We start from the raw sequence: 11980 nt of genomic DNA, 5'->3' as shown, positions 1-11980 counted from the left end.
CACACATTACGCAACCTTGCCAACCACGCACGCGCGCTGTTAGCTGGTCAAGTGCATCGTGACGACACACACTCAGTGTTACTTTGACTTACGAATTTAATTCGTTCCGTGACCCAACTCGTCACTCGTACATCAAATCAATTATTCCTTATTGAAATTCTGTGAAATGCTCTCAATCGGTTTCAGCCCCTCAAAATTATTATTATTTTTTTAATAATGACAAATCACACAGTATTACCAAGCATGAAACAAAATCTTAGCTCTCCAAGTACCGCCATCAATACCAACAATAAAATATAGTAGGATATAGTCCAAAGTGTTCACCAAAAACAAGATGGAGGTTAGAACATCAACACTGTGTTTTAAATTATTATTATTTTTTTTAAAACAACAACTGTATTTAGATCAGTTGTAACAATCCGCATTATGGCACCGCACCACAAGGTGGCGCCTCCTTGTTTTTGTTATGTCTATGCAGCCTATGCCATCAGTGTATGGACTATATGCCACGGAGGAGGCGGGACTTCCGACTTCCGGCTTTTCACCCGTCAACTTTGTTTCCGTTTCCGGTTTGCGATGTGTGGGCCACATCCCACTTCTTGCGCTTCCGCCTCTGTGCCCCCTGGTTGCGCATTCCCGTCGCCGGGTGCGAGGCTGCGAGTGTGTAGTGTCTGTCTCAGTGTCCGAATGATTTCAGATAGCCGAGACGCCCTCCCACCGATGAGCGGGGGCGCAGGGGTGGGGTGCGAGTGTTGGAACGCGGCCAGCAGTGGCCGGAAACGGTGCTGATGTGTAAAACCCGGAAGTCGGAAGTCCGTGGCGTCCATCCCATTTGATGCCGTGGACTTGTACCCGTGACATGTGGTAGCGCCAAAAAAAACTTCTTTTTTTTTTTAAATCCACGGCTAATCAGCTACAGTGCATTACACAGTGTAGAACACTACACATGCTATACATCCGTTCCCCATGCTTAACTCATTCACTTGCAGCCGTTTTGACTGAAGCAACCTCCTTCGCTCCTGGCCGTTTTACTGGATTTTGACTGATTTTGCAAGGCCCACAAAATATTGTGTTCTATTGCTATAAAAACATGGAAGCTACCAAAAGAAAGATTAGAGTCTCTTTTTTCATCAGGAATTTTTTTCTGTTTCCATTTTGCAGTAATTAGCATTAGAATATAGCAAAGTTATGTCATTATTCATTCGCAAATCTGTTGAAAACACTGGGAAAAAAAGCTTTTTGCATCATGGCCCTGGCTGATCTCTTATATTCTGCTGCCACCTGCTGGCCGTTTTTTGTAATAACTAACATTGCTTTAAGCCACCTCTTCAGGTCTGCGTCAAAGCCTTCTGTATGCTCCAACACACACCAAAAACATATAAATACGTTTTTGGGAGCATGATAATATTTAAAATAAAACGTGTTTATACGTTTTTGGGAGCAAATGAGTTAAGTAACTAATGGCCCCCGAAATTGTTACCGCAAAATAGTGCACGCTCACTAAATTCAACACTGTGTGCTCCGATAGCAGATACTAGACACCACCACTCCTATGGCTAACATCACTTGGGCACTAAACTGCAGCTACGACTACTGCAGACCTACTTTTTTCCCCACTTCATTCTAATAGCAATGAATCTGAAGCTCGCTTGAAGCACAAAGCAAAAGGAAAAAAAAAGAAGACAAAGCGATGACTCATGACATGAAAATCTCTCGGGGCATTGGTAAGTCAAGGTGCCACATTGTACTATGTTGACATCATCCCACAGAACTACAGCACACTAACTAGGGCAATTTATTTGACTGGTTGACATGGAGCCATGAGAGCGTATTTAAATGTACGTGTTTTTTTGTGTTTGCAGGGGAAGAGTCAGCTGATACGGGGCGCGTGCATCAGCAGAGGACAAGGTGGAATATGAGCTGTCCTCCATCTTACTGCATCATCATGGTGCACCTTGGCCCCGTGCCTGCTTTTCAGCCCCCACCCGCTCGGTCGGCTTCTGGGGTGCAATAACACTCCTGTTGGGACATGCTGCTGTCGCCGTGGGAACAAATGCACACGGAATCACAAAATTCTCCAGTATACACAAAGCAGGCAAGTCACTGTATTGTGCAAGTGCTGACGCACAAAAACCGTGCAGCATATGTAGCAAATTTTCCATCTTAATTTTTCCTGATTAATTTCGAGAGGTGGCAAAAGTACTCACACAAGGCACCTGCACACGTAGGCATTCGGTGGTGCTCAAGCACTTGACCTTTTGCCCTGAATGGATTATAAAAAATAAAAAAAAAGGATTTGCAGCCATTTTTTTTCCTATTTCCATCACTATTAAAAATAAATACATAAATACATAAAAATTAACCTCCTAACTCATTCATTGGCAGCCATTTTCACTGAAGCAACCCCTTTCGCTCCCGGCTGTTTTACTGGATTTTGACTTATTTTGCAAGGCCCACAGAATATTGTGTTCTATTGCTATAAAAACATGGACACCTACCAAAAGAAAGGTTAGAGTTTCTTCTTTCATCAGGAAAAAAAGTATATTTCTATCGGTTTCTGTTTTGCAGCAATTAGCATTAGAATATAGCTAAACTTCAAATACTGTATGTTCAAAACAGTGGGGGGTGGGGGGGGGGGCTTTTTGCAACATGGCCCTGGTTGATCTCTTATACTCTGCTGCCATCTGCTGGCTGTCTTAACTACCATTGCTTTAAGTGTCCTCTTCAGGTCAGAGGCTGCATCAAGGCCTTCTGTATGCTCTAGCATAAACAAACAAAAGCATAAAAAAAATGTATAAATACGTTTTTGGGACCATGGCAATATTTAAAATAGAACGTATTGGCTGGATGGAAGGAATTCGATTCTCTAAAATATGCACATATTATATGTATGTTTCAAATTGTATAAGTTATGATTTATTTTGGTATCATTTTTGTATATTATACAAACTTTTCAAACAGGGGTGTGTAGACTTTTCATATCCACTGTAACGACCACCCTCCTTTGTTAATAGCTGTATTGTGTTACCAACAGCGCTTCACAATTATTTTTTGTTATGCCCTCCACCCAGGAAGAAGAAAATATTTCACACCGCAACTATAAATAGTATCAGTTGTCTCGTACAACTCTGCAGATGAGCTAATACTTTTTCCACACTCTGGCAATGAAAGCAACACTGCCACCTATTGTAGATGTTGAATTACAGTTACAAACAAAAATATGTTCCCATGATAAAAGTAGACATAATGATGCAACTAATTAGAAGACGCAACAACAACAAAAGTACAGACTGAATGTACATGAGTACAAAAGTAAAATTATTATATCAATCGATCTTTAACTCTCTATTTACGTCTTCTTGACCAAGTTGTTTTCAAATGTAGGGAGTAAAAATAAAAAGTCATAAAAATATAAAATCACCACATCTGCCATAATCAAGCACTACTATGCCACTGCAACGCACAACCGCTACAATAAGCGCATTGCTAAATGGTTGTGGTTGGTGTCCAAGTGTCGTCTTTCTTGGTGGCACATGCATGAAGCAGGCAGACACTGCCGTCGTTATTAGCGTCCATGCGGCGTGCGGTGTAATCCTAAAATAACCCGCGCACGACACAGGATTGCCATAATTCCATTACATTGTAACTGAGCCAGCAGGAAGTGCCAAGCGGGCTTTAAACATGGGAAGCAACAGCTCATCTGTTTTTGATGCGCCACAAAAATACCCGCTCTGGGGGGGCTGCATGCTTCGGATCGGGGGGCAGGCTGCAGGTCGACATGGTCTTGTCGCCTTTCTGTTTTGTCCACAACAGATTCACATGTCCTCCAACTTTAGATAAACAACCATTCATGCCCACTTTCACACTAGTTTAGTCTTCAATTAACCTCAAAAGCATGATTTGTTGGTATGTTTCAGGAAGCTGGAGTACCTGGAGACACACGGGAAGGCTGGAGCCCGGATTCGAACCACCATGCTCACACTCTGTGTGTCAAACAGTTGGGTGAAAAAGACCCAAAGTTATTTAATGAACCCAAAAAGTTGGGTCAAATGAATAAACCACAAACCAACCCAAGGTTAAATGAATAACTCGCAAAACAATGCATAAAATTGGGTTGATTTCTGGGTTTTTAATGTAATTTGACCTAACATTTGGGGCTCAATACCTCAAAAAGTTGGGTCGGTTCATCTTTGACCCAATTCATTTGGGTTATTCAACTAACCCAAAACGTTGGGTCGAATTAATAACCCACAAAACAGCCCAAAAGATTGATTTGTTGGTTATTCATTTGACCCAACTTTATGGGCTAAATACCTTAAAAAAGTTGAGTTGGTTCTTTTTTTTTTACCCAGTTCAACTTTATGGGCTAAGTACCCCAGAAAGTCGGCTCAAATGAATAACCCACACAGCATCCAATTTTAGGGTTGTTTTGTGGGCTATTAATTTAATTTGTCCCAACTTTTTGGGTTAAATAACTAAAAAAAGATGGGTTGGTCCATTCTTGACCCAATTTGGGTTATTTTTGACCCAACTGTATTTTAGAGTGCAGAACAGTGAGGCACGAGCGCCTTCTAGTATACTGTAAAAACAGTTGGGTCAAAAATAACCCAACTATGGGTAAAAAATGGACCGATCCTCTACTTGGGGCAATTTGACCCAACTTTGAGTCAATCATTTTTTAAATTTTTTTATTTATAAATATTGGTCAGATCCTTTACTTTGGGTCAAAATATTGGGTCATTTTGTATAAAACAACCCAGAAAGTTGGGTCAAATTGACCCATAAAGTGGATCGGTGCAAATGCATTATCTGAAATTATTTGTACAATCGGATCAAATACAATACAAATCTCAATTTTGAGTAACACTGTCAATCAAAACGGAGTAAGAAGTAATATTAAATAGCATTTAATGCTAAATGCTCAACCTAATAAAAAAAAAAAAAGACCACAGCCACACATGGTACTCTTTCTACCCCGTGGCCACATTCATCTTACGCCAAGAATGTGGTAAACATATTTCACAATTGATCCGGGATATCGGGGATGTAAATTTCAAAACTGGAACACACGGAACTGGACCTTCCTCAGATGCTACAAAGCATTGGACCTTCATCACTTGCCAGCCAAAGCTTTTAGCCCTACCAGTTGCAAGAACATATTCATCGCTGGGAAATCAAATGAGGCCTCATTTCACCAACAACAGCCAAAGTATTCACACGCCAACGTCAACTCATCAACTCAACTCTGTCTTTCTGTCTGAGGGTGTCTAGACGGCAAAGATTGATCGGGGTGGGCCCCCCTGAAAACACACTTCCATATGACCTTCCATATGGACCGGCTCCAGCCGCTTTGGGTTCCACCACTTTGACCACATCTAAGGTGAATCAACACGTCTCCCTATTTTATCCATTTTAGGCAACGTATCACATATATATCTGTTACTATTCAGCAGTAATAACATTCATCGTTTCAGAAACTAGAGGGTGGATGTGCTTCAAACACTTTTAGATCTCAGTAGAGTAAAAGACCAGAGTAGCCTTTAATTCTCATGGCAAAACAATTGTAATTGTATTTTATTATATTTGCATACTGTATGTGCAGGGTTGGTGAGTAAGGAATTACATGTAATGAGATTATGTAATCTAAATGCAAAACATATGTAACTGTAATCCTTTAAATTGCTGTGAGAAAATATGTAATGTAGTTGTTTTTGGAAATTTCGCTGATTACAATTTTAGTTCGATTTCAAAAATCGCTACAATAACTCGTTACTGGTTTTCATATAGAGGGAATTTAACACTATTTATCAGGTCTTAAAATTTGAAAATCGGTCACAGTTGAGAGTAATCAAAATGTAATCAAATGTAATCAGTTATGCTTATACTTTGCGAAAGTAATAAAACAATAAAGTGCTTTCAAGTGCCTCTTCCTATGAGATTTTAGAGTTGCAAGCCGCCCCAGCATCTTTTTTTGCTTTGTATTGCGAGACAAAATTTGAGTTACAATCTCACTTTAGACACACCACCGCTTCAGTGAAGTGAAAAAAAAGAAAAAAGGTTTGGACTACAGTAGCTGTAGGTGCGGGTTAGTAGTGAGTGTTGTTAAGTAATATGGCGGCCTCACGGCTTCAAAAGGATACCGGCTTTAGCGATAGGGTGGCGGTTTCGATTAGCCGGGGTTCCCCTCAGAGCCTGCACCATTGGACGAGTTAGGTTACGAAACGGTTGTAATAGCAAGCGTCCGCTGGGAGTTCAGTTGTTTGGTGTTAATCCACCATCGGCGGTTGTTGCCACTGGTGTTGTGTTGCTAGCCTGGAGAGGAGCAGCTAGTGGCTAGCCTCTCCTGTCGCTAGGCTAGCAGCTCAGGAGCTAGCAGAGATACTTAATGAAATTGTGTTACAGTGGAAAGTAACTAATTACCAGCAATATAGAAAAAGAGTAAACAGTTTTACTAAGCATAAATATCATAAATACGCACACTGTTGTTATACAATACAGTGCTAAAATTGTGGGGGGGGTTTTGTGGTGCTGGAATGGATTAATGGCATTTTAACTGTAAGTAACTTAAACGTCAAGCCACCACTGTACGGTATTTATTGGTCCAGAAAAGACAACTTTCAATTCTACTGGTACGGCAAATTGTTACGCCCCCTGGTGTTGAAGTAATTCAGCACAGTTAAACAAAAGAGATAAGAAGAGATGCCACTCAGCGCAAGCACAAAGCACAAGCTGAGGCCCATCGCTTACATAACGCAGTGTTGTGTGTTAAGTTGTAGCACGTGACCTTTCCTTTCAAAATCATGTGGCCTCCCTCAGCGTACATTCGCCAAACCCTCCCTTTTTGTTTCATTTTTTTGCTGCTCTCTTGACTCCATTCTCACTCGGCTGTTCCTCCCTTGCTTGGCTCTGCCCTAAAGCAGGGCCCCAGCCTGTGTTCAGCTTAAATGGAGTGGGCATGAACGCTGACTCACATATTCATTAATACACATGGCTGCACGCATAGAAGACAGCACCTATGGTTGTATTACACAAACATCAACATAACATAATGCAAGCGTGTTCAGGATGCAGCCGCCTCATTCCCTGCGTCGAGGGCAAAATGGAACTTGTGAGCTATATGCAAATACTGCATATTGTTAATGTAGCAAAAAAAAAAGAGGCCACTATTTTTTTGGGACACAAAGACCAAAGCAGTGAGAGAGACAGCAACAATCCCGGTGTAAAAAGGCCAGCTGACACAGTCAAAACAATGCTGATCAACGACACGGTCACACTTTACAGGCACTCAACTCTATGCTAAACAAATATAAATAAGTGCACACCTTTTTTTCGATATCAACACAAAAGCCATGATGTATTAATACCAGGCATACTGGCAGAAAGCGTTCACTCGGGGAAAACATGCTACTTGCTCTTTATGTTTAAAATAGACACGCAAATGACCCATATTTGACATGAACGTGTCAGCTACTCTCTTCCAGTGCACACTGCCATCTTGAGGGCACTTGTAGTACTCCAGGGCTTGCTCTCTCAGGAAGAAATAACCGTTTAAGCAGTTCAGAAAATGGAGGGATGACTGAAATGTTGCTATTTTGTATTTATTTAAGGCAGCATAATGCTTCATTTGAAAAAAAGTTGTTTTTTTTTATCCATCTCAGGTGGCGGCCATTTTGTCACTTTCTGTCAACTGAAGATGACATCACAGTTGCTCAGAGCTCTGGCTATGACCAATCACAGCTCCCCTATAATTATGATTATTATGATTTAATGTGTGTTTATTGTTTCTATAGTATGCTGCTTTTCAATGTTTTATACTATAGCCATTGTAGCACTTTGAGATTTCATTTCAAATGTAAAGTGCTTTACAAATAAAATGTATTATTATTATTAATATTACCTGTTTCCTGAAGCTGAGCTGTGATTGGTTGTTGGTTGCAACTGTGATGTCATTTTCACTCGACGGCAAGTAGCAAAATGGCTGCCTTCTGATGTTGATAAAAAAAACTGCTGGATTTTGCTGCAATGCTGCTCAACTCATATTCCACTAATGCAATATTAACCAGAATATTTAGATTAGCGGGGAGGCATAAAACATATTATTGTCAAGAATTTTTTTGGGGGGGTTGACTTTTGAAGTTTGAACAAACTTGTGGTGTCAAACTGTAGAAAAGTACAGCACGTTATATGACTTGTTCCTCCTTGACGCACACCTTTTCCTTCGTTTGACATGCTGACTTGGGTCTTTTGTTTTTCACAGTAGATTTTTTTACACTCTTAATATTTGTTCTCTTGCATGTTACCACGCTTTCACTGTCGGAATCTTCCTTTTCCCTTTTCAGATGTGGAGTTTCCTTAAATTTTTGGAATTTCTTGAGATCAGCGCAGAATAACACCTAAAGAACGGAAACACACTTTATGGTTGCAATGGACTTAAAACGCACAATTTGATGTTGGTCAATAGTCGCACTTACTGACTGTGCCCAACCAGCGTAAGGACCCCACAGATTCCTGAAGAATTCACCTGCGTCATCAAACATGGGTGAGCTACTAAAGACGTGTGGACGCTTTGCAAATGATGCTCAATGACACACGTGAACACAAACCGATGTCTTTGTGAAGCTTTTCTGTGATGCTTTTGGGTTGGTTGGCAGCAGCGTATTTATAGTCGCGCTTGGCAATTTGCCACACGTGTGTGTCAATTGGCACAGCGTCTGCCTTATCCAGGGACATCAAACATACACAATCGGCCACCTGAAGGAGGACACATATGACAAAGTTACATTTGACAAGTTCACTACAGACTAGCTTGCCATTTCATCTGCTGTACCTTAGTGCCCACCCCAGGGAGGGCACGCAGTGCATCACGGGCCTGCGAATAGGAGACGCGGCGTAGACCTTCAAGCCATTTGTCACCATGGTTGTCCAAAATCTGCTTTGCACTCTGTTGCAAGAACCGAGCTCGGTATCCAAAACCCAGTTCCCTGAGGCGTGCTTCTACACTGCTGTCTACAAAGAACAAAATGCATGTTTGCTTAGATATTGAAAATACGGCATAGTAGAGGCGCATTGTTAGACATAACACAGCATACAGTGGATATAAAAAGTGTAAACACCCCTCCCTGTTCAAATGTCAAATTTCCATGATTTTTATTATTTTTTTTACACCAAGATAAATCATTTTCTCCACCATTGTGGCCTACAGCCACTTAAAACGCAATTGGGGGGAAATAATTATTTTAAAAATCAAAACATGAACAGTTCCAAGTAGCAGTCGAGTGTTAGCAGAAAAGCTTCAGGCTTTGAAAGCAATGTGAGGAAAAGCCTTTTCAAAAGCATTTTAAATGTTGGCAGGTGTGTGCTGACCCCCATTCAACATGAGCTTGAATGTGATTGGTTAATTGTGAACGCAGCCTTATCCATTCATGAGAGGGTGTGCACACTTGCAAAATGACAGTTGTTTTATTTGTTAAGTTGCACGTGCGCTCTTGAAAAGATTAAATACTAATGAAAAGGTTAATGGAGGGAGAGCTTTTAATGAATTCTTTTTTGGCTTATTTTCTCTCAAAAACCTGGCATTTGAACAGGGGTGTGTAGACTTTTTATATGCACTGTACCTGGTTCATGGAATTTGGATAAGAGGGGATTACATTCCATCTACATCTATTTATCATATTAGTATTATTTAATTGATCTTGCTCCGCCTTCTTCCAACATTCCAAAAAATTGCATGCTTGGTTTTTGAAGACACAAAATCAGGGGTGTCAAACTCAGGTGACTCTCAGAAGGCCGTTGAAACTATGAAAACCATATAAATATATAATCATTTTATATTATTAGTATTACATATACACAATTATCCCAGCATTTCATTGTTATATATTTCCAACAACAAATGAAGTCATGCAAAATAGTGACAATCAGATAAAAAAAATTATGTTTCCTGTAGTTTTCATTTTTATGTCAAGAAAGCATTTGGTAAAAAAAATAAATAAATACTTGTATTGTCTGCCAAAAGTGAAGATAAATTGCACTTTTTATGGATTATTTTTTTCTAAATTAAAAAGAACCGATAAATTTAGCACAAAACGTCACAAAAACATTCTATTTGCTTTAGTAGGTTCCAAAAAATGCTGTGGCGGGCGGGACAGATCTTCAACCTAGCATGTGACGCCAACACAACACAAGGACAAAATAATTAGCAAGTTACAACAGCCGCACTTGCACCTGCTAATGAGGACAGCGAAGGAAAGTCGTAGTACGAGGTTTGATCCAGCTGGCACAACAGGCTACCGCGGGCCTCACACAACCTCTCCACCATGCCTTGGATACGCGAGATGTGGTTGTTGGAGGTGCAAATGAAGGAAAAGAGACATTCAGTGGGGTCCTGGCGGAGCATTCGCACACCTGTCGGAAGAAAATATGAATGTGAGTCATTATGTGTTGATAAATGATGGCATGCAAGCATACACTGACCGGTGAAGATGTCTGCAACTTTTTGGAAGTGGGGATCCGCTGCTCCCCATTTTCTGTACAGATCCTTCAAATTCACATTTAGCTGGAAGTAATCTGTCAAAATGGTTTTGTCCTCTATGTCATGCTGGAGGTTTACAGTAACTACCTCCTTCTTCACAGCTGCTTTACATTTCATCTGTGACTTGTTTTTCTCATCGACGAAAACACCACCCTTTCCCGCCATGTCTCCTCTGTGCACGTGCATGTCATTGCTTTTGTAAACATGGTACCACAAAGTGTCCTCTGTCTGAGTAAGAGTCCAAACACGTCCTCCCACCACTCCAGTCCAGTGGCCGTCTGCCGTCTCCCTCCAGCTGTGGAAAAATATTCATAATTGGTTTGAATTTGAGCCCGAATGGTTGCTTGTGTTGGTTGGATACAATAATGTAGCTTTAGCTTTGTGCCAGCAACGTACGGTGACAGGAATAATAATAATTCAATGTTCTTCCACTAGATGGCAGAAGTTAAATAATTAACCTGTGTATCGACATTATTTGGGAATTTTTTTGTTGGGTGGTGCGCTGTTACGTTTTTTTCCCCCAATGTAAAACACATGTACAGCGTTGCCGTTGCTCACAAGTAGTCTAGTAGACGTACCGGAACGATTGCCCACAAGCAAGAGTGAGATCCAGTCGCAGCTCTGACTTCTCGCAGGCTAAAGATCTCCACGCGCTTACTCCCGATGACAGAACTGCATGGGTCGCCATAACTTTACGCATTTGTTGGCATGCGTGCATGCATCTGAAAGATTCTCGCGGTGAAAAGAACCTCGAGTTGCATCTTTGTCGCGATTGTTTACATCCAGTACACCGGCGGAACTTCGATGACGTCAGACCGGAAGTTATCATCAGCCGCTTGCTGCCAAAGTTAAAAAAATATTATTATAACAATAATAATTATGTTGTGATGCTTGAGCAGCAAACATACAGAACAAGATTGGAAAATATGCGAGCAACAGACCCATGTCAATCAACCAGTCGACCAACTTACATTTTTCTAAGGGATGATGTTGGGGAGACTTTGTTGTAACATTGTTGGGAGGGAGAAAGCCACTAATTCTATAATACGATGTAAATCTGAAGCTATTTTTCTCGTGGTCTGGTTGGCCGTCTATAGACGTGATGGGACTTTTAATCATATTTTTAAGAAATAAGAGAATAGATATTAAAGTCGCTTTCCGCGGATAAAGCCCAAACAAACTAAAAACTGACCATTCTTTCATTGACAACAAAAACGTTGCACCACGTTATATTGACTCGTGGATTACGGAGAAAATTTTGTGGTATGACGAAATGTGCCGTGTATTCCGTTTCATCTAAAATAGTACGAATGTGTGGTCCCAATTTCATGATTATCTGGAATGATTTTCTGACGCAATATTTCTCAGATAGTGGTTCGTTGCACGTGAACGATACAAACGTTGTGATTGGCTATATTTCTTTTAGAAGGCGGTGCTTCATATTACATC

The 11980-nt window shown here is 40.7% G+C and overlaps 1 protein-coding gene across 2 annotated transcripts; it reads right to left on the bottom strand.

The window, feature by feature from the left end:
- Positions 1-4559: 4559 nt before the first annotated feature.
- Positions 4560-11853, bottom strand: ogg1 (8-oxoguanine DNA glycosylase). 2 transcript variants are annotated; one of them, XM_077552936.1, is made up of 8 exons: positions 11503-11704; positions 11110-11370; positions 10474-10826; positions 10225-10404; positions 8828-9006; positions 8604-8751; positions 8472-8521; positions 4560-8393 (listed from the first exon to the last, which is right to left on the bottom strand). In XM_077552936.1, the coding sequence occupies exons 2-8, from the start codon at positions 11358-11360 to the stop codon at positions 8181-8183; spliced, it is 1374 nt and encodes a 457-aa protein (XP_077409062.1). In that variant the 5' UTR covers positions 11361-11370; positions 11503-11704; the 3' UTR covers positions 4560-8180. The 2 variants fall into 2 exon arrangements, with proteins under 2 accessions (XP_077409062.1, XP_077409070.1); XM_077552944.1 differs by lacking the exons at positions 11110-11370; positions 11503-11704 and adding an exon at positions 11724-11853.
- Positions 11854-11980: the final 127 nt, after the last annotated feature.

This window comes from Vanacampus margaritifer, chromosome 1 (assembly GCF_051991255.1).
Source record: "Vanacampus margaritifer isolate UIUO_Vmar chromosome 1, RoL_Vmar_1.0, whole genome shotgun sequence".
Lineage (NCBI taxonomy): Eukaryota > Metazoa > Chordata > Actinopteri > Syngnathiformes > Syngnathidae > Vanacampus > Vanacampus margaritifer.
This window is presented reverse-complemented; position numbering and strand designations above follow the sequence as displayed.